At 38.8% G+C, this 24,011-nt stretch overlaps 1 protein-coding gene across 2 annotated transcripts in view; it reads left to right on the top strand.

The window, feature by feature from the left end:
* Window positions 1-24,011, top strand: part of LOC123925244 (mitochondrial intermediate peptidase) — a 169,423-nt gene that overhangs the window by 93,906 nt on the left and 51,506 nt on the right. For both annotated transcript variants that reach the window (XM_045978484.1, XM_045978482.1), the window contains exon 16: window positions 517-636. In XM_045978484.1, the coding sequence (XP_045834440.1) occupies window positions 517-636 (120 nt within the window). The remainder of the gene's footprint in view (window positions 1-516; window positions 637-24,011) is intronic.

Raw genomic sequence — 24,011 nt, 5'->3', positions numbered from 1 at the left:
CTATTCCTTTTCTTCACCTTACCCCATCATTTCACGTTCTGTCCCTTCTCACAAAACTGGGATTTGGACCATTTCACTGTCCTCATTTAAGATATGGCAGGATTCTAGGAAGAAACCAGACAGGATTTATGAGATCCAGAAGGTCACAGGTTGTAACTTCATTTTTTCATATTTCCAACCGTATATTTTATGTATATCTATAGATATCTATGGGCCAAATTCCAGTTTTGTGGTCACAAATTTAATTTACTCCATTGTACATGAAGAGTACCTTATAGTGTCCAAAATTTTTTTTAATATCCTTCATAATAAAACGGTTGAAAGTTTTCCTTTTCATCATCAGTGTGGTCTTAAATGTGGTACAAATATGTCTCAAGCCATATACACTTAAATTTGTAGATGTTTTCAGCTGGTATGTGTAATTTTATTCTGGTACGCTTATAATGTCTTTGGCCCACCACGTCTTAGATGGAAGGATGGACTGCCAAGACTAAGTGGATATTTTCATCCGTCTAGGTCTTTTACGCCACTCTGGATCAGATCTACCATGGGAAGCACCCACTGAGGACATCAACCACAGACATTCTCAGGGAAACACAGGAGAAATTTTATGGCTTGCCATACGTTCCAAATACTGTGAGTCTTGCATTTTGATCCTATTGTGTGCCATTGAATGGTCCAGCTAGTATCTCCGTCAGAGTGAGTAGGTCATGGTCACCTTCTCCTTGCAGAATTTGAAATCCCTACATGTGGGTCAAGGTTTCCAACAGACAAATGCTGGAAATTGCCTGGCCCATTTAGTATCTCTAACCATCCATTTACCTGTGCTTATTTTCTTCCTGTTAGCAGTGTGTTTCTGGATTCCTGGAAAGGTGGGAGATGAAAATGGTCATTGGAGTTAGTCTGTATTCTTTTTTGTTATTTTCCTGAAATGGAAAAGATAGTTAGTGGTGTAGGATGAATGTGATTATCAGCCCCTAATCATTTTCATTGCAAAGGAAATTGACGTTTATTGAGTACTTATTTGTATCAGGGATTATAATAGAAGTTTTGCATCTCCTATCTCACTTAGTATGGCCAGATTGGAAAGTGGGAGCATTATTACCGCTTATTGAGAGCTAGGTGCCAGACTCCATCTACGTGCTTTGCAAGAGCACCTCGAATTTCACTTTCAAACTTGTAAATTAGGTAATAGCCCCATATTTGGGGCTCATAGTGAGGCTCATACGCATTACCTGTCTTCTTTAAGATCATTTAGGTTGCATTGGGGTTCATGAAATCATGCTGTTCCATTGCCCCAGCGTTGCTGGAGGGAGGCTGGGTGTGGCAGAGAGAGTGTTGGCTGGTGCAGTTAGCAATGTGACTGACACTTACTTAGGACTCTGAGTTGCAGCTGGTAGAAACCCAACTCCTATTTCTTGAGCTGAAAAGGGAATTTATTGAGTCTCATAACTGGAAGGTGCAAGGGTGTATTTGGTTTCAGGTAAGTTGGATCTAGTTAGTTCTTAAACAATATCGTTCGAAATGTTTTTCTTTCTTTCCATTTCTCGGGTCTTTTCGGGATTCATTTCATTCTCAGGCAGGCAGCTCTGATGAGGTGTTGCGGTGGCTACTGGTAGGGCCCGGTTTGTATTCTTTCAGCTTAGCCAGTTTGATGGAGAACGAATTTGAAGATTCTCTGTGAACTGTTAAACGCTGAGTAAAGGCTCATCAGTTAAGGCTAATTGTCCAGTGGATCTTCAGGTCCTGATACTCAAACGTACATGGGAACAATTCACATTGACCACACAAGTAAAGTAACAGTGCGTTTTGTCTTTATAATACTTCGTATGTGTGGTTTTGGTTGTCTTAGAAGCTTAATCATGTGCTCCAAATATATAATGCTAGTCATGCTACATACCTGTTTTTGACCTTATATGTAATTTATTGTTTTAAGGCCGTGTATTACTGAGCTCTGGATTTTCTATATTAGTGAAAATTTGTGGTAATGAGAGTAAGCTAACTATTCCTTTCGAGAAAATATACAGATTTATCTCGTCGCTGGGATTGTCTCCCTTGTTTATTGTCAGTAGCCATAGCCCTTTGTGTACATTGTTTTAAGTGGTCTTTAGAAGAAGCATAGCTACATTTAGAGAAGAAAGACTTTTTTTTTTTAAGATTTTATTTATTTGTCAGAGACAGAGCGCGCGGACAAGCAGGCAGAGTGGCAGGCAGAGGTAGAGAGAGAAGCAGGCTCCCCACTGAGCAAGGAGTCTGATGCGGGACTCGATCCCAGGACCCCTAGGATCATGATCTGAGGCAGTGGCTTAACCGACTGAGCCACGCAGGCGTCCCGAAGAAAGACTCTTATAAGGCTTGTTGTCATCGTCTTCGTCGTTGTCTTCTTCTTCTGTTTTTTGGGTTTTTTTTTAGAAAAACAGAGCTTGTTTAGGTCTGCATAAATATTCTATTCTTCCTACTTAGAAACTTCTGCATTTTCTCATTCAATTTATCACCAAGCTTATAACATTTCCATAAAAATAAAGAATAAGTTGAGGATGCTCATTGGAATTCTTCAGTGCAGCATTCATCAGGGCAATAAGACAGGAAAAGAAAAAATATAAGCATTAGAAAGGAAGTAACAAAACTGTCATTACTTGCAGACAATTGATTCTTTGCTGAGAAAATCCTAAGTATGTATAGGGAAATTAGTGACATTAATGAGAAGTTAACAACTTTTTTGGATATACAATGTATAAAAATTAATATTCCATCTCTGGTTTATCATCAACAAACTGAAAAGCAATTTTCAAGATACCATTGTGGAAATAAAAAGTATGAGGTACCTACTAAAAAAATCTAAAATAAGAATGAATATAATTAAGATGTCTATACTACCCAAAGCAATCTACGGATTTAAAGCAATCCCTATCAAAATACCACAGCAGTTTTTCACAGAGCTAAAAAATATCCAAAAATTTGTATGGAACCATAAGAGATCCAAATAGCCCAAGCAATCCTGAAAAAGAAAGCCAACCTGGAGGCATCACAATTTCAGACTCAGGTTATATTACAAAGGTGTAGTCATGAAGACTACATGGTACTGGCACGAACACAGACACGTAGATCAGTGGAACAGAATAGAAAACCCAGAAATGAATCCACAGCTGTATGGTCAACTCATCGTCACCACAGCAGGAAAGAATAGCCAGTGGGAAGAAGGCAGTCTCTTCAATACATGGTGTTGGGAAAACTGGACAGCCACATGCAGAAGAGTGAAATTGGACCACTTTCTTATACCACACACAAAAATAAATTCAAAACGGATGGAAGACCTAAATGTGAGATAGGAAACCATCAAAATCCTAGGGAAGAACACACACAGTAACCTCTTTGACCCTGGCCATTGAAACCTCTTACTAGATAGGTCTCCCGAGCTAAGGGAAACAAAAGCAAAAATAAGCTATTGGGACTTCATCAAAATAAAAAGTTGCTGCACAGTGAAGGAAATAATCAACAAAACCGAAAGGCAACCTATGGAGTGGAAGGAGATATTTGCAAGTGGCATATCTGATAAAAGATTAGTATCCAAAATATGTAAAGAACTTAAAATGTTCAACATCCAAAAAACAAATAATCCAGTAAAAAAATGGGCAGAGTAAAAAAATGGACAGTAAAAATGGACATTAAAAAAATGGACAGAAATAGATATTTTCCAAAGACATCCAGATGACAGACACATGAAAAAATTCACAACATCTCTCATCAGGGAAATACAAATCAAAATTACAATGAGTTGGCAACTCATTTAGTCAGAATGGCTCAAATGAACAACTAAGGAAACAACAGGTGTTGGCAAGGATGTGGAGAATGGGGAACATTTTATTTTTTATTTTTTATTTTTTAAAAAAGATTTTATTTATTTATTTAACAGAGAGAGAAATCACAAGTAGGCAGAGAGGCAGGCAGAGGGGGAGGGGGAAGCAGGCCCCCTGCTGAGCAGAGAGCCCCATGTGGGGCTCGATCCCAGGACCCTGAGATCATGACCTGAGCCGAAGGCAGAGGCTTAATCCACTGAGCCACCCAGGTGCCCAGAAAGGGGAACCTTTTTTGTTTTTTGTTTGTTTGTTTGTTTTGTTTTTCTTCCATATTGAGATATAATTAACAAGTAACATTATGTTAGTTTAAGATGTACAACATAAAGTGGTTTGGCATATGTTGATATTGCCAACTAATGACCACCACAGTAAGTTTAGTTAACACCACACACAGCTATAAATTTTTCTTCTTGTGAGAACATTTGAGATCTACTCTCTTAGCAACTTTCACATACACAAAACAGTATTGTTAACCATGGTCACCATGCTGTACATGACATCCCCAGGACTAATTTTTTTTTTATTGACATATAATGTATTATTAGCCCCAGGGGTACAGATCTGTGAATCGTCAGGCTTACACACTTCACAGCACTCACCATAGCACATACCCTCCCCAATGTCCATAACTCAAACACCCTCTCCCTACCTCTCTCCCCCCACAACCCTCAGTTTGTTTTGTGAGATTAAGAGTCTCTTATGGTTGAAAGGGAAACCTTTTAATACTGTTGGTAGGAATGCAGACTGGTATAGCCACTGTGGAAAAAGGTGTGGAGGTTCCTCAAAAAGTTAAATATAGAACTAGCCTATGATCAGCAATTATACTACTGGGTATTTACCCAAAGGATACAAAAGTACTGATTTGAAGGGATATATGCACTCCCATGTTCATAGCAACATTATCAACAATAGCCAAATTATGGAAAGAAATGAATGTCCATCAACTGATGAGTGGATAAAGAAGCTGTGGGGTATGTGTGAGTGTGTATACACACATACATATACAATGGAATATTACTCAGCCATCAAAAAGAACGAAATCTTGCCATTTGCAACAATGTGGATAGAGCTGGAGAATATAATGCTAAGTGAAATAAGTCAGTCACAGAAAGACAAATTCCATAGGATCTCACTTATATGTGGAATTTACGAAACAAAACAGATGAACACAGTGGGAGGAAAAAAAGAGTCAAACCAAGAAACAGACTCTTAACTATACAGAACAAACTGAAGATTACTGGAGGGGAAGCGGGTGGGGAAATAGGTTAATAGTTGGTGGGGAGTAAGGAGTGCACTCACTGTGATGAGCATGGGGTGTTGTAAGTAAGTATTGAGTCACCATATTGTACACCTGAAGGTAATATTACACTGTAGGTTAACTAACTGGAATTTAAATAAAAGCTTGAAAAAAAAATCTAAAATAAAAAGTATATTGTCTTTGTTTTCAAAATCCTAAATAAAAGAGGAACTGAACCATATTTATAGATAAGATTTAATACTGGGGCTGGGTGGCTCAGTGGGTTAAAGCCTCTGCCTTCAGCTCAGGTCATGATCTCAGGGTCCTGGGATCGAGCCTTGCATCGGGCTCTCTGCTGGGTGAAGAGCCTGCTTCTCCCCCTCTGCCTGCCTCTCTGCCTACTTGTGATCTCCGCCTGTCAAATAAATAAATAAAATCTTAAAAAAAAAGATTTAATACCAAAAAGATATTTTTTCTCCAATTAATGTATTATTCTCCAATTAATTTAATGTAATTCTATTGGTTGGTTGGTTTGAGCCTATACAGTTTTATATGGAAGAGCAATGGCCCAAGAATAGCAAGGGCAGTTTTGAAGAATAGGAGCAAGTTGGTAGACTTGCCCACTTGGGATTAGTGTCCAAATTAAGCAGTAGGAGCTGAGGTAGTGGGACGGTGTGGGACAAAACCAGGAGCCCAAATGTGGCTTCGACACATGTATGGACTCCTGAGCCTAAACTGGTGGCTGTGTAGATCTGTGGGCTAAGAAGAGACTAGCCATTTTAAAAAATGGTGCTGTAAGGATTGATCATCCATATGGATAAGACAAAACTTGTATCTTGGTCTCATTCTGCACACAAATATAAAGTGGGTTGAAGACCCAAATGTAAAAAAAAAAAAAAAAAAAGTAAAAAAAGTAAAGCTTTAAATTTTTAGAACATAATACAAAAGAATGTCTTTCTGATTGCTGCTGTTTGACTTACTCAGACTATTTTATATCTTATTTACAGTGTAAAAGGCATTAATCATAAGACAAGACTGATAAATTCAACTATATGGAAATTTGTATCTTCTGTTTATCAAAAGAAATGTAAAAAATAGTGAAAGGAAAGCTACAGACTGGAAGTAGGTATTTTCAACACCTATAACTGGAATATTTTCTTTAGTTAGTTATTTACTTTTATTATGGTAAAAAAAAAAAAAAAACCCCACATAGCATAAAATATACCTTCCTGAAAGGAGTATTTTTGAAGTTCTTTGAATGGGCAAAAAGCATAGATGTGCAGTGAGCCATACAGAACGACCTCCATATTCATCAGTGACTGCTAATTCAAACCACATTAGGATAGCAGCCTATTCTCACCCGTCAGGCAAAAAAATAAGACAGCTGACTATACCCAGTGTCGACAAGGGTGTGGAGTCACAGGGGCTCTTACGTCTCTGGGTAGGTGTGCACATTTGGTGTGGCCTCTTTGGAAAACAGTTGGGCATTATCAGTAACGCTGAAGATGGACATTCCCTATGACCCAGCAACACAACTTGTATATCCAACCTAGTGTTGTCGTATTAAGAATAGGAAGTTCTGGGCATCTGGGTGGCTCAGTGGGTTAAGCCTCTGCCTTCGGCTCAGGTCATGATCCCAGGATCCTAGGATCAAGCCCTGCATCAGGCTCTCTGCTCAGCAGGGAGCCTGTTTCCCCCTCTCTCTCTGCCTGCCTCTGCCTACTTGTGATCTCTCTCTCTGTCAAACAAATAAATAAATTAATTAATTTTAAAAAAAGAATAGGAAGGTTTATAACAGCACTGTTCGTACACAGAAAAAAAGGAAGAGGTAGAATTCTGGAAAGAATCCAAGTGTCTGTCAATGGAAAATAGGTAAATACTTTGTGTTATATTTATCGACTGGAATACTATTCGGTGGAAATTGAGGGACACGGGCAAATTGAATTTAATAGGCACAATGTGAAGTTAAAAAAACACAGTATACATTTATAATAAAGTTCAAAATGATGCAAAACTAAGTTCAGTATCGTAGGTAAATACGTAAGCAATAAAACTATAAAGAAAAGCGAAGGACTAGTCAGCACAAAGTTCAGATCGTATATACCTCTGGAGCAACGGGTGGGATCACAGAAGTCTTAGAAGTGTCTTATTTCTTGGGGCGCCTGGGTGGCTCAGCGGGTTAAAGCCTCTGCCTTCAGCTCGGGTCATGATCCCAGGGTCCTGGGATCGAGCCCCGCATCGGGCTCTCTGCTTGGCTGGGAGCCTGCTTCCTCTTCTCTCTCTCTCTGCCTGCCTCTCTGCCTACTTGTGATCTCTGTCTGTCAAATAAATAAATCTTTAAAAAAAAAAAAAGTGTCTTATTTCTTAAATTTATTAGTGGGTATAACATTGACAGTTTCATCATTCTCCCTGCCTTAGTAGTATGTAGTAGGAAATGAGTATGTAGAAGATATTTCTAAATGTTAAGAGGTTATTTTGGCTGCAACGTATGTGGTAAAGAATGGATTTAGGGAGACCAGTTGGGAAGTTACTCCGGGGCCAGGATAGAGTTGGTGGTTTGAACTAGGAAAGTGGCTGTGGAGAAGGTAAGACTGAAGTAGATGGGACAACTGTAGAAGGCAGAATGTTTAAACATTCTGGTGGTAGGCTGGACGTGGACATGGAGGAAAATGGAGAATGACTGCGGGTTTATCATGAGTATCGACCAGGGAGGGGGGCTTTAGAGCATCCGGCCTTACTGACCGGAAGAGTGACAATTTTCCTATAACTTAGCTCCAGAAAGTGTTTCTCTCAAACGAATCCTTTTATTCCCTCAAATGAAACCATGAGAAAAGGAGAAAATAATTTAAACAACAACCTACGGGGCTTCTGGGTGGCTCAGTCATTAAGCATCTGCCTTCAGCTCAGGTCATGATCCCAGTGTCCTGGGATCGAGCCCCACATCGGGCTCCCTGCTCAGCAGGGACCTGCTTCCCCCTCTCCCGTCTCCCCATACTTGCATTCCCTCTCTCACTCTCTCTCTCTGTCATAAATAAATAAAAATCTTAAAAAAAAATAACATTCATAATGTTGGTGAGTATTCATAATGTTGTTAGAGACTGCACAAATTATGTGTATGTAATGTGGTCTGTCTGAACTTTTAGATGGTGATTATGAATGTGTCCACGTTAATGTCTCCCTAAGTGCGTTAATAGCTCATCCTGGGAATAAAGTACGCCATCGGTTATGTTTGAGAGGTAGTCGTTTAAATAATGTGAAATGGGCTTCTCTACTGCGGGACTCCTCAGCATCTGCAGCGAGCTAATGAACGTTACGAGTCTCTCATGCTGTGTTCCCAAGCTTGCTGACCATGAAAGTCTTCCTGGTTCATTTCTCGGCATTAGCCCCGAGTAGGTCACATTTTAGCAAAGTCTGCACTTATATTCTGCAACTCTTTGACAGGGGAAGCTCCGTTAATATTCTGCAGTGAATAATGGATGCTCGTTTTTCAACTGAATAAATGGCCTTATTATGTCAGCAATTTGCTAATATTTACCAGAAAGCTAAAGTAGTTTGTATAATATAGGGACAAATTTGATTTGTAATTTTCTTGCTATTTTAAGAGTAGTTTGCTAGGAACCCAAAAAGCTCTTGCTTGGTTGTAGAGGACAACTTTACAGCATGAACCAATAGTCTGGTCTGGTACTGTTACCACTTTCATTCTATTCAGAGCATGATGTTTTGTTTACATATTAACGACCATCTCTTCTCGGAATATTTTGTTTCTAGATGATTATGTATCTCCCCCATTATTAATTCAGAGAGTAGAAAATGCTGTATTTTTATTTTTATAATACTCCAGTACTCTGGAGCAGTTGAGAGACAGTCCTGTCTAGGAGAGTCTGAGGCGAAACCTGCTCTAGCCTTATGACCCTTCCGTTCTGTCCTCCTGAGTGTTTTTCAGTTCAAAGCATGAACAACTGACTCTGCTGATAGACTGCAGTTTCCCAAGATTTGTTAATGACTCACTTGTGTCTCACCTGTTTGAACTAACTTTGTAGATTTGTGAACTTTGCTGGCCAAACTGCGTCTCACATGCAGCTCTCCCGGGAGTAACAGTATTCTCTGAATGGATCTGCTGCCAGTGAGACCTTCTTGGCCCTCTACCCACCTCATGTGGAAAACAGTCATGTGGGGGCACCTGCGGGGCTCAGTCTGTTAAGTGTCTGATTCTTGGTTTTGGCTCAGGTCATGATCTCATGGGTCCTGGGATGGAGCCCCGAGTTTGGCTCCCCACTCAGTGGGGAGCTTGCTTGAAGATTCTCTCCCTTTGCCCCTCCCCCACTCATGTGTACACACTCTCTCTTAAATAAATAAATCTTAGAAAAAGGAAAAAAGAAAATACTGATATGTGCAGAACAAGAAAGTCCTGAGGACCTGTCCTTATTTCATGAAAATATCATAATAATATGTCTGAGAAGACTGTCTTTCTTGTGCATTTTAATTTAAAATTTCCTGTCTTGATTAAAGCTAAAATAAAAGAATATTTTAAGAAAGCACTTTACTGGGATTGAATGACATGTTGATCTCTGGTCATTATTTGTGTGAGAACAAACACCAACAAAGAATGTGAAAAGAAGGCATGTTTCTTGTCAATTTCGTTCCTTCCACATTGAAAAGGTCCAATTTTTTAAATCCAGTGACACATTCATGACAGCCCAGTATGACATTGAGTACAAGTAGCACATGAGTTGTACTTTGCTTGAGGCAGGGGAGACGGGAATGGGTCTGATCTCCATGCATTGCTTGCCTGTGCATCTTTCTGGGTGGGAATGTGCTGCGGGCTTCTCAGGGAACATACCTGATTGGCTTCCATGTGCTCAAGATGCATCATTCCAAAAAGGCTTCTGCCCCTGGAGATTGATTTCTATTGAGACTTAGTCTATGATGTCTAATTATATGGAAGAGATTTATATAATTCACATTAAGTGTAATTATCTATAGCAGACCTTCTCATTATGGTAGCTGGAAGTTGTGTTAAATTTAGTCAGACACATCAAAGAGAAAACACCCTTTTGTGATGTAGCATAAAGAAAACCATTTCCAAATCCCAATTTGGAAATGCTAATTCCATCCAATTGCTAATTCAGTTATGTTACTTATATTATTATAGATAGCGTTTGTAAATTATTTTTAATAATTGATATATTTATAATATATATTTTTATTAAGTGCCTACTGAATGCCATACACTGCGTAGGAGATGGGTATATAGTGCGGATGAAACAGACCAAAATCCTTCCCTCGTGGAGCTTGTATTAGCAATGGCTTATTTGGGGGTATGTATACATAATTATCATTCTGTCTGGCTGTCTGTCAAACATTTCATTATTAAGCAAAATATTCTTTGAGCCCCTCAAATTGATTTGTGAGCAGATGGCCTGAACATAAAAGCTGAAAGATTGAGATATTTTGAAGCATAATACAGCTAATACAAAGGCTATGTTGAGACCCTGATTTTTTTCAAAGGGGAGGGGCTTTGTACCTGAAATATTCATGAGAAAAAGGGGTGCCTTTCGTTTTTTCCATCTGGTTCCAACAGTCTTCCTCAACCTTGCTGTTGTGATGTCTCTGATTAGTAAGAATTTGTGCAGGTGTAAATCTGGCCAACCACCTGGAGGTCAGGCAAAAATTAACATGACTAGGAAGAGTAGAGGAGTGGTTTAGGGCTTGGATGGGCCATCAGGGCCCTGGGGATGTGGTGTTTGATAAGTTGGGAGGTGAGAGAAGAGAAGGAGTGGGGAATGATGTGAAGGAGGACCAGGGTGACACTGAGTGGAACATGGAATACAGGAGGGGTGTTTATGGCATGAAGGGTGCAAAGATGTCGAGTACAGTTTAAAGTGACAGTAGACTGTCCACGTGGCGATGCCTGTGAGCAGCAGTTGGGTCAATGGGTTTGAAGCCCAGAAAACAGATCAAGGTTGGAGCTATATAGATTTGAAAGACCATCGCCCCAGAGAGAGAGAGAGAGAGAGGACTATAAGCTATGGTCATGGACAGCATGGAGCAGGGAGAATTTGCTGAGTAAGATGAAGGATAATTTAGGAAATGACTTGGGAATATTTCAGCAATGGGCACACAGTGAATCAGCCAATGTGCTTGGAGAAAATTAATTGGAGTAGTTTTTTTTTCAAGTACCAGCAAAAACCAAAATTTTAAAATACTGTTTTCTGTCTCTGCTACTGTACTTACAACAGCATAATGCTCTGCTCTTTTCTATGATGTCAGGGTTACGTTGACCATCTGGTAGCTTGGAATATTGTTTGTAGAACACTTATTTTGGATGTGTGTTCTGAGTTCCCAAATAACAGACTAATAAATGAACTTTATGTTCATAAATGAGCATACGACTTATGTGTAATTTTGGGGCTTCCCATCTTGAAATTGCTCAATTTTTAAAGTGGATTCTGAAGCTGACTTTGGTGGTGTCATGATGATATGTGCGAAGGAAAGGAACCTCTGATTTACCAGTTGGGAGATGGAGTGCAACCAGTGTAAACGCAGTTGTTTGTATCTTGTGCTCATCCAAGATTTACTTTCAGCCAGACCTCTTAACCATGTGGAAGGCTGGAAGTCGGGAGATGAAATCAATACAATGGAGGAGGGCAGAGAGATTTTGAAAGCACTTTTGCCTTACTTATCTTACTATGTGGAGTTTTGTGTTATTTTAAGTCTCAAAAAGAAGAAAAACAACAACACCCACTATGAGAAAATGGCCTTGCTACACAGTTCGGGTGTGAAGACTTCGATTTATTGCTGTTAGGGTTTATTTTCTTTCCTGTTTACCTGATAGCCAATTTTGAAGGGCTTCTTTCTTCAAAATATATAAGTGAGTATATTAGGGTATCTGTATAGAAATTCTTGTAGATATCTGACAGATGTGTATTCAGATAGATTAAAAATTATGCTTTTAAAGTTTTAATTTTGAGTGTGTATTTCAAAGACTTTTCATAAGAGATTTCATAACTTTAAAATTATTTTACAGCTTATTGACTTTATATGGAACTAAGTATTGGTGATTTTATATTAAAAGCTTGAATTTTAGAAAAAAACGCTAAATCATGAAGATAAATAATTAACCATTAAGTGATTTCTACCATCTAGATTAAAATGGCAAATCAGATTTTTTCCACTTACTTTTAAGGTAAGCCTGATAAGAGAAACTGATCATGTCCCATAGGAGTCTTTATATAGAAGTCTGAGGTCTGCCTTTGACCTTTGCTATTTTTAACATCATAGTTGCTCTGATGCTGGTGTAAAGAATGGCAGAAAAGATCCCTTTTTTTAATGTGAAAAAAAAAATGCTATCTATTAAATGATAGAACTAGAGCCCCTGGGTGGTTAAAAGTTCATTATTCTCTCTCTAGAGAATCTGACCTAAATCATTTAATAAAAATCTTCATTGCTCCTATTTCATTTTTTTTTTCCTTCCTGGGGAAGAAGTTCTATTTGCCTCCTGTTCTTCCACGCTAGCTCTTGTACGAATGGAAAAACTCTCCCGCGAGGTGAAGGTACTGCTCACGGTGCACAAATTTGGAGTATTTGGTGTTGCTAAGCAAATGTTAGATTAAACAAAACAATATTTATTTTTTGCTTTCTCTTAAATACAAAGACCATATGGTGCATATCTGAAAAAAACCTAAGTAGTTAATTGCATGTTAAATTCCTTTCCTCTTTGGCTGCATAAACAACTGAGAAAATATTTACCTTCTCTGTCATGCTAGATTTATTTACGACTTTGTAACTAAAACACAGAAGTGTTATAAATTGAAACTTTAATCTCATGATTGACTCATTTTCTAAAAATTTATATGGTTTCAGTTTGTGGGACAGCTGCAACTCTAGATCTCACTGATTTAAAACAGGAGGAAATTATAGGACTACCCTAGTTGTTTTTGTAATAGAGTCCTTTAAGCCAAGTCACCAGCTTTCATTTTTGTCTTGGTTTTCATGAATAGAGCTACACTTTTTTTTCCCCTGCAAATTTACATAGGGTAAATATAATGAAATAAAAATCCAGGATATTAAGTTTTTTTCTGTACCAGGTAAACTGTATATTTTAAATGATGCACATACGTCTCTTAGATTTTAAGATGTAAACCATTTCAGAAAGCTTCTTCTCTCGTGATTCTCTAAGGTAAATCATATTCTCAACCACCATGAATGTGAGCTGTAAGCAGGATGCAGGGACCTTGCTATTATTCACAGAGTGACAGTACCCAGAGGGGCTTGTTACCGTGTCTTTTTATCTCTGTGCCTTTGTGACTGACAGGGAGGCCAAGGGCAACATCAGTAATGTAAGGAAGGCTCCTGTTGAGTGATACTAATTTTACATTTTAGTTATATTTTGAGTAAGAATATGTGCACATGCCTGAAAATCATAAGATATAGAAGGCTCCCAGTGTAACGTCTCCGCTGTACTCTAGCCCCTTGGGCCTTGGCCCCTTTCCATAGGGGTACCCAGTGTTAACTGTTGTCTCTCACATACTGACCTGAAGTTGAAATCACTTCTGTTAGATGTAAAGTTACATCAGATCTGCAGTCTTGCTAACAGCCTTCCTCCCTCTCTTCCTCCCTTCTCTCCCCAGGTGAGCTGACTCTACACTGGGCAGTTAAAATTCTCTTTCCCTCTCTCATATCCCCACAGCTGTCAGTAAGACCTTTCCTGAATACAAATTTGGTTATGACCCCCTCCCCTTAAAGCCCTTCGGTTCCTTCCATGGCTCTTAAGCTGAAGGTCAAATACCTGTGGGGCCCACGGGTTCCTGTGTGGTTGGTGACTCTAGCTTTGTCCAGCTGAGTGCACCTTCCTTTGTTTGACACCAGGTTCTTGGCACTTACTTCCCTCTGCCTGGAGCACTCTCTCCTTTCTTCTCACTTTAACCTCTGCTGGAAATGGCACTCTCCCAGGCCTAGCCAGTTCCTCTGTTGCACACTGTCACAGAGCCAAGGTCTCTCCCTTCATATCGATCATCCCACATCATAATTTCTTAACTATTTTCTGTCTTCCCAATGGGAGTGAAGTTTCCATAGCTGCAGGCTCCATTTCTGATTTGTTCATGATTTCTTCAGGTTACTTATTATGCATGGTAGGTGCCCAACAAATATTTATAGAAGGTTTTTTTTTTTTTTTACTTGAGATATAACTTACATAATACACACAAATCTTAGTATATAGCTCCATGAAACTTTATCTATGTAACTGCAGATCAAGATATACACCATTTCTAGTACCTCAGGACGCGCCTGCAACCTCTCAGTCAATATACCTTCCCCACAAGGTAACCAGGAGTTCTGCCCATTTCCGACCTCACCGAGGGCCATCATATGGCATGTTCTCTCTTGAGTCTCACTTCTTTCATACGAATCATGTCTGTGAGAACCCATCCATCTTGCGTGTGTCCGTAATCCATCTTTTCCACTGCTTTGAAGTATTCCGTTTTTAATATGCTACACCTTACTTATGTATTCCACTGTCCACGGACAGACATTTGCGCTATTTCCCTTTTGGGGTTACTATGAATAAAGTTCCTATGAATATTCATGCATACGTCTTCTGGCAGGTATAAGCATTTATTTTTGTTGAATATATACCCAGGAGTAAAATGGGGTATACTTTAGTTTTATTGCAGCTCTTGCCATAAAGTTTGTCTTTTTTTTTTTTTTTTTCAAAATAGTTCTCCAGAGTTTGCATACCAATAAGCAGTGTTTGAGTGCCCCATATCCTGTCCACTACTTGATATTGTCAGTCCTTCAAATTTTAGCCATCCTGGAGTATGGAGCCGTAGCTCATTGTGGTTTTAATTTGTACCTTTCTCATGACTAATAAGACTGGGCACTTCTTCATATGTTTATAGGCCACTCGAATGTATAAGGATTTTGTGTAAGGATAAGGATTTTGGCTCTAATGAGGATGAAATAAGCCATCCAAGGGCATCAGGTAGAATCTGTAGTATGAGAGAGGGAGAGGAGTCAAGAGTGATTACAAGGGTTTTGGCTTGAACTGCCAAAGGATATCATTGCCATTAACATGGAGAAGACTGGAAAGCTAGGTCCTGGTGTGTGTGTGTGTGTGCGTGTGTGTGTGTGTGTGTGTGTGTAAATCAATTTTAGAAATACTAAGTGTAAGATACAGTAGTCAAACAAGAGAAGATGTCATGTAGGCAGGTGGATATACAAGTCCACAGTTCAGGAGAACAGTGTATGCTGGAGATCGGGATTAGCACTTATCCACACAGATTGTATCAAAGCCAAGGGACTGGGTGAGATCACCCTTTAGAGTGAGTATAAATGGAAAAAAGTTGTGTATAAAAGATGAGCCCTGGCCGTTACTTAGAGGGATGGAAAATGAGGAAGAAACAATAAGGGAGAATGGGAGACAGAAACCAATGAGGCTGGAGGGAAACCACTGGTCTTACTTGGAGACTATGGTAGTTAGATGGGGAAAGCTCAAAATTGATCATACTGGAGAAATTGGGAGTTGAAGAGTAGGGTGTAGACAACGAGACATGTGTTCACATTAGTTTGCGAAATGGAAGGATGGTATTTCTGTTTATTTGTTCCTGATACTCTAGGTAGGGGCAGAGGCCAGTATGCCCATTCAGTCTGGAAAGCTTCTCCAAAGTTAGGAAAGCTTCCTAGCTTTAACTTTGGAGTTATTTTATAGGGATAGAATAGAATGAAGATTCATGTACATATTGCCTAACTTTATACTTATTTACTGTCATGAAATAAACTCCAGATGGAGTAGAGACTTGAATAGGGAAAAAAAAGCCATTAAAAAATATCTCCTTCATTTAGAGAAGGGTAGTAGGTTAAAAAGAAATGGGGGAAATCACAGATGAGATTACAGATTAATAGATTTGATCAAAAAGGTTAGACTTTCTCACAGAAAGCGTGAATAAAATTCACAGATAAGCATACTGGTTTTCAAAAATTACAGCATGCAAATGGTTTATATCGTTGCTGCATAAAGATTGCATACAAATATAAAAAAGAAAGGTAGGGGAATAACAACAACAAAATCTCAATACTCTCCCAGAGAAAAACAAAGAAGATAAAAGTCAATCACAACAGAGGACAATGCAAATGATTATATATATATATTTTTTTTTTCCCCTATATATAGGAAAAATGATTTGACTTTCCTAGCTTGCAAAAATATGCAAGTGGAAATAACAGCAAAATGACACCTTCACTTGTCATATGTTTTTTATTAAAAGACAACACGCTGGTGACCATATTGATACACTGGTGTAGATATTTTTGTATGTGTTTAAAGGAAGAGAAATTGGTTTGGCAGGAGGGATCGAGAGCATGAAAGCTCTTAAGTCAGTAATGTAGCATTGAGGAGTTTATTCTAAAGGTATACATAGAACTCCCCCCCCCCCCCAAAAAAGCTCTATATGAGATAATCACCACGTTTACAAAAAATCAGAGTCCAACATTCAAGGAACAGGTAAGCCAACTCTCTTGTACCCTGTGCTTGTCATTAGGCCTGTTCACTACCATTCTGCTGCCATCTCTGGTATGTGGTGGAATTGCACATCCTTGTTACATGGAGTTGGTTGTCCTGCGCCTTGACTTGGCCAGAGAAAGAGAGGAGGTGATAGGTCTGGTGGCTATAGGCTGCAGCCTTTAAGAGCCACTGTGTGCTTGTCCATATTTCCTTCCCCTTGGCCTAGCAACCAGTGACCTTCTAGGTGGTAGAGACCCTGAAAGCCCAGGTACGTACATGCAGCTGACATGAGAAGTGTTGACCTGAAAGAGATGTGTCATCTGCTCAAGGAACCAGTCTTTGCCGTTTGAAGCCCCTGACATGTTAGGATTCATGTTGTTATAATCATAACTTAGTATAGCCCGACTCATGTAGCCCATACAATGAAATAGTATACAGCCGTTAATGTTTATAACAAATTCTTAAAATCAGGTTAATGAAAAACATGATAAAATTGTAAATGGTGTGATTTTATCTTTTGAAAACAGACTGAAGGGAGCTTTAACATTAACAAATGTCTATCATAATCATGGATTAGGGGTGAGTTTCATTTTTTTAAAGATTTGTTTGTTTATTTTAGAGAGAGTCGGAGAGAAGCAGACTCTCCACTAAGTACAGGGGACTTGATCCCATGATTCAGAAGATCACGACCCAAGCTGAAACCAAGAGTCAGAGGCTCAACTGACTGAGCCACCCAGGAGCCCCTCATTTTCTTTTTTATATTCTTCATCCCAGTTTTTCTATAATGAGCATGTATTCCTTGTAATTGGAAGGGCAGACATGCATACAAACACACATAGCTTTAGTTGGCTTCCAGTGACACAGGGATTCAGGTCTTTCTGTGCCATCAAAGACATAAAGGTCATTGAAATGACCATAGTCGCTTGGCCTTTCTAATTTTGGGAGCCCAACTGAGATGAAGGAGCAGGGCTGAGCTTAGATTAGCTTCAGAGTAGAAGCTCTCCCTCCCCATGGCTTTAGTTCTGGATACAAAGTGTACTGCCCCAGAGCCTAAATACTTTCCCTCTTCTTTTTAAGTGATCTTAGAGGCTGAGAATACAAGCTCTCTTGCTTCAGAAAAGGCACATCCTTGAAGAGATAGCTTTCGAGGTGCTACCCAGCTGCATGACTCTGAGCGGTTTTCCATCGCCCAGCACTGTGCCCACATACATGGTCAAGAACATACAACAGAGAGAAAGTGTGTTCTTTATCGGGAAAACATGTACACATATGTTAATAAATGGAAATGAGTGGATTTCTTTGAAATTGAGTATGTAATGGGATTCTCTCACTTTCCCAAATCACCTTGAAGTCTCAGATGTCTTTACTAGGATTAAACTCAATCCTCCATGAAGTGTAGTTTAGACTTCGTGCATTCTTGTTCATCAGACATTTTCCAAGGACCTTCATTCCTGGTGCCAGGCACAATGAGCTGATACCACGTGCAGAGCAGACCATAGATGCTTGACTCGCAGCTCTGTGCCAAGCCGAGTCCTCCCCTCATCCACTGTGTTTCCCCAGGCCCCTCTGATACTCACACTCCCTCCTCCTGCTCTGAAACTATGCCCCTGAACCCTGTATCCTAGTCCTTACTCTCGTTCAAGGTTCTGAACCCGATTTTCAAGCTTATAGGAGGACTACAGATAATTCTGTAGATGCATACATCTTATACATTTGACCACTTTAGCCTTAAAATAAATTCCTAGGGACGGGATTGCTTGGCTAGAAGATTCGTATACAGCTTATGTTCCAGCACATGTTGCAGAGTTGAAACCCAGATAGCTTTCCCTTGATGACCCCGATTACGGATTTGATTTTAATTTATGCCAAGCTTATAACACCACAAATACAGTAACTTATTTCTGCTCGCAATTCTTTTATTACTGGTGAAACCAACAGCTTCCCCTGTGGCATTTTACCATCCTTGTGGAGGATAGGAGTTGAATGTTGCTTGTTTTTGTCATTTTCTCATCTCTATATTGATCTTTTTGTTACTGATTTTTATAGGGTTGCCAGCCTTTCATTCTTTCTGTTGTAAATATTTCTCTGTTTTGTTGTCTTTCAGCTTTTATGATTTTTTTTTATATTTAGGTTTTATTTATTTTTTTAAAATTATTTAATTAATTATTTACTTATTTGACAGACAGAGATCACAAGTAGGCAGAGAGAGAGGAGGAAGCAGGCTCCCTGCTAAGCAGAGAGCCCAATGCGGGGCTTGATCCCAGGACCCTAGGATCATGACCCGAGCTGAAGGCAGTGGCCTTAACCCACTGAGCCACCCAGGCACCCCTAGGTTTTATTTTTGCTAGTTTGCTTGATGGTGGTAAATGTTTTTAGTTAAATCTGTCACACTTTTCTTTCGGTTTCCTGTCAGGCTTAAAGAGATCTTGTTGGTCTAACCTTATTTAAATTTTTTGACCATATTTTCTTCTCATACTCTTGTGGTTTTGTTTTTCACTTTCCAGTCTTTGACTGTTTAAGTTCATGGTGGTGTAAGGTTATGACATTTGGAACCAGCTTTAGCTTTTCTGATCAGTTTCTGAGTAACCCATTCTCCCCTACTGATTTGAAAAATCCTCCTCTGTGAGATGTAAAGTTTCACTGAACAAGGTTTATTTCTGGCCTTTCCATTTTGGGGGTTCTGCCCAGACTGGATAATCATTTGTGGAAGGTTTATTGTTGATTGTTGGTTATTTTTTAATAGACATGCCTTTGTTCCACTATTCCATTTACCTATCTATCCCTGTCACATTGTCATATATTTATAACATTCTTACTGGAAGTCTCTCATTTGTCTTGCTAAATGTATTCCTATTTTAAGATATTTTTCTTTTGCTGTTGTGAGTGGATATTTTATATTTCCTCCTCCCCCATTTTTCTAGCTAGTCACCATTGGTATATAGAAAGTTACTTATTTTAATTTGTTGCTTTTGTGGTTGACACTCTTTTTTTTTTTTTTTTTTTTTTTGGTTGACACTTGATGCTCTGGATGAAGAACTTACTATTTCTGATACTTAGTCACCAAATTTTAGGGGCTTTCCAGATATGTTTATACATATAAATACTTATATAGATATATATATATGTTATGTTATATATCTCACAACACATATAAATAATATTTTGCTGCTCCTTTCCAATCTTTGTGGTCCACATGTCCTTGACTAGTTCAGTGGCTTGAACTTTAAAAATAATGCTAAATATAGTAGGGAAGTTGAGCATACTTGTTTGATTTATGGTTTTAATGAAAAAATTTAAATTCCTTAAGTTCAATATAGTTAACATAGAGTGTATTATTAGTTTCAGGGGTAGAATGTAGTGATTCATCAATTGCATATAACACCCAGTGCTCATTACATCACGTGCCTTCCTTAATGCCCATCACCCAGTTACCCCATCTCCCCAACCAGCAAACCCTCAGTTTGTTTCCAGTGGTTAAGAGTCTCTCATGCTTTGTCTCCTTTCCTGATTGTTTTATTTTTCTCTCCCTTCTTCTGTGCTTCTCTGTTTTGTTTCTTAAATTCCACATATGAGTTAAATCATATGATAATTTTCTTTCTCTGATTGACTTACTTCACTTAGTGTAATACCCTTTAGTTTCATTCATGTCATTATAAATGGCAAGATTTTTTGTTTTTGATGGCTGAGTAATATTCCATTGTATGTATATACCACATCTTTATCTGTTCATCACTTGATGGACATCTGGGCTCTTTCCATAAATTGGCTATTGCAGACATTGTTACTATAAACATTGGGATGTATGTACCCCTTCGAATCACTGTGTTTGTATCCTTTAGATAAATACCTAGTAATGCACTTGTATTTTTAACTTTTTGAAGAACCTCCAGTTTTCATTCCCACCAACAGGATAGGAAGGATCCCTGTTTTCCACGTCCTCACCAACATCTGTTGTTTCCTGACTTGTTAATTTTAGTGATTCTGACTGGTGTAAGGTGGTATCTCATTGTCGTTTTGATTTGTATTTCCCTGATACCAAATGATGTGGAGCATTTTTTCATGTGTCTATTGGCCATTTGTATGTCTTCTTTGAAGAAATGTCTGTTCATGTCTTCTGCCCATTTCTTGATTGGATTATTTGTTTTGGGGGTGTTGAGCTCGATAAGTTCTTTTTAGATTTTGGATACTAGCCATAATCTGATATGTCATTTGCAAATATCTTTTCCCACTCCATAGGTTGCTTTTAGTTTTGTTGACTGTTTTCTTTGCTGTGCAGAAGTCTTTTATCTTGATGAAGTCCCAGTAATTGCTGTTTGCTTTTATTTCTCTTGCCTTTGGAGACGTGTCTAGCAAGAAGTTGCAGTGGCCTAGGTTGAAATGTTTTGCGTTTGACCTATGATTTGAAAGAGGGCTAGAGTGTGTGTTGGAGAGAAAAGAACTCAGGGAAAAGGGTCACATATTCAGATTACAAAGAGAGAAGTAAGAAAGTTCTATGGGGAAATAGGATGTAAAAGCCAAAATTCTGTGCAGAGGAATGACCACCGGAGCCAAGATGGCTTCTCTATGGAGGGTGAGGTTGGCTCTGTGTGGTAGAGAGTAAAGGGATAAGATGGGGGTACAGAGCTCCAGAATCAAATGGCGTAGACTGAGTCTTGAGCATCAGATCTTCATCCATAAGATGGCAATATCGAACCTAGTATGCTTATTGTAGAATGAAAGAAATAATATTTGTCAAAAGCACTTAACCCAATGCCTGGCACATAGTAAATGCAAAACAAATGTTAAGCACTATTATTGTCTGTATAATAAATGTTTACTGAAAGGGGGAATTGTTTTTGAGTGTAGTTGACCCAGAGTGTTGCATTAGTTTAAGGTGTACAACACAGTGATTGAACAAGTTTATACATTATTTTCTGCTCACCGCAAGTGTAGCTCCTATCAGTCACCAGGCAGCACTATTACAATAACATTCACTATCTTCCCTTTGTTGCTTTGTTTACTCAAAAGGAGGAATTTCAGTGATAAAAAATGGCATATGGGGAAGAAAATCTCATCACTTGACTGTGGATGGGTAATCGTGGGAAAAGTAAATTAATTCATTAAAATAAAATTCATGTGTGCCACATTCTTTTGTCAGTAGCTTTTGAGGATGATCTCTGTTCCTGAAAGACAACCGGAGGTCCCCGTAATAATACGCAGCTAGTGAGTGGCCTGAGCACCATGATGGTGGATCTGTGCCCTTCTAACTGCCTTCCGTGACCATATGTGCTCATTAATGTATGAGAATCTCGGTGTCTTTTACACATCTTTACATATTTAATAATTACAAACCAAGGACCCAGTTAGTCGCTTTCTTTAACATGCATTATCTTCAGATCCTTAGCTTAGGGATGGTACAATCGTTCTTTTCACATGTGTATATTTTTCTGTGTCTCAGGGAAGCTTTGAAATACTTGCTGATTTATGGAGAGTGAAAAGTGAACCAAACGTTCTCTGAATACTTAGGAAAACTCGGACTCTTAAAAGCCAAAATCAAACAATATTTGAGATGATTTATACAATTTCAGCAATAACTTTTTTCCACTTAAGCCAAAGTACAGTCTAAACAACTCTTTCCTGGTGCTAAGTCCTTTAAATGAAAGCAGTGGAGGTCTATAAATCAAGTGATAGTTTACATTTATTTCATAGCCACTCTTTGCAGCCCATTTTCCCTTTTAAAACTTAGTGTATCCTCTAAAATGTTCAGCCAGTCCTGTATTGAAATTAAATTCAAGTGAATAAAGAAATGTATAAAAAGATTTTGGGGAATAATATAGGGTCACAGTGTAGTTTAGAAAAGCACAGTGTTGAAAAAAAGTGGAGTAATCCTATAGATGCGGCTAAGCCGGCTCATGTGAAATGAGAGAATTCAGCGGTAAGCTGGTTTGTCTCCAGCATGAGTAATGAGCATAGTCATAGTGGCGGAGGAATTTCAAATTAGCCACTGGCATCGATCCTAAGAATCCACAGAACACCTTAATCCCAATTATTTTTAACAACCTCTTATTTTGGATTAAAACTTGGTAATACTCATTCAGTGTTTTCATAAGTCGCAAATATAGTTCTCCTGGACCCGTCAGCCAGGTTCCCCAGTGAGTGTCCCACCCAACCGGAACACATTGGTGGAGTCCAAGAAACGAGCACTGGCACCACCCTGTTAACTTCGTGTTGTAAATTCCTTCTACGTCAATCACCTCTGAAGTTCATGGTCTTTTATTTTTCAGAGTGGGACATCTCAGAGTGGTTAGCTAAAAGTTGTTCATAATTTTGACCTATAGCCTATGACTTCTTTTGTTCTGTGTCAATGATAGCAAGATTTCATCCACACAGGACCGAAAGCAGAATCGGTTGAGACTGGCACATCATTCCAGAGCCTGCATTCTGATTATATATAATGTTAGAAAAACACAAATATCTCAAAGTACCATATGTAGAGAGCCACAGAGGTGGTTTATCAGCATTATCTACTTCCCCGCAGGTAAAAATCCAGCATATGCTATGAGATCACCCATCTTAAGCTTTTTCATCTGTTGTCATATCCTTGGCTTCTCTCTCTATTAGGGTAGTGCTGGTTTTCTTATCTGTGTCCTTGAACTGTTAACCCATTGAATTTCAAGCATTTGACAAAGCCCACAGTAAGAAATGCATTATATTATGATCTGTTACACAAATAAATGTCTGTATGTTTAGGTGTGTGTGTTTATATATGAAACTGAAACAAAAGTACCACTGACTAAAAGTTACTCTAACTATGTGCATTGTGTTCTAATATTTTCTATTCTGCATTTTCGTTTATTAAATGCTGGTCACAACCTATTATGTTGATTTCACAAACCACTGAGAAATAATGGCTCCACAGTTTGAAAAACACCATGTTAATTTATTGTGACCCTCTTTTTTTTTTTTTTTTTTTTTTTGCTTATTCTACCCTTCTTTTCAAGTCAACCATAAAACCTTTTTCAGATAGCTCTATTTTATAGCTATATTACTGAGAAATAAAACTACGATTCCTATTTAATCCCAGTGCCACCGTTTCTCCTTATATGGATTAATTCATCTGACAGGCATTGTCTTTTGGGAAAGATGGAGATAGACGTATAGAAGTCAGCATGAAAAATGAGATAGTGTGGTACTGTGAGAGCTCTCTTCAGGCAAGGAGGTGTTTAATTTTGTCTCATGGCGTCAGAAATCACATCTTATCTGTGCTTAGTCACCTCTTGGTTTTTTTTTTTTAAGATTTTATTTATTTACTTGAGAGAAAGGGTGCACATGGCGCAGGGGAGGGGAGGAGAGGGGCAGAGGAAGAAGCAGACTCCCCACTGAACGGGGAGCCTAACAACACAGTGGCCTCAACCCCAAGACCCACCCTGAAAAATAA

Source organism: Meles meles, chromosome 14, assembly GCF_922984935.1.
Source record: "Meles meles chromosome 14, mMelMel3.1 paternal haplotype, whole genome shotgun sequence".
Taxonomy (NCBI): domain Eukaryota; kingdom Metazoa; phylum Chordata; class Mammalia; order Carnivora; family Mustelidae; genus Meles; species Meles meles.
Note: the sequence above shows the minus strand (reverse complement) of the source record. Positions and strands in the feature narration are given on the sequence as shown.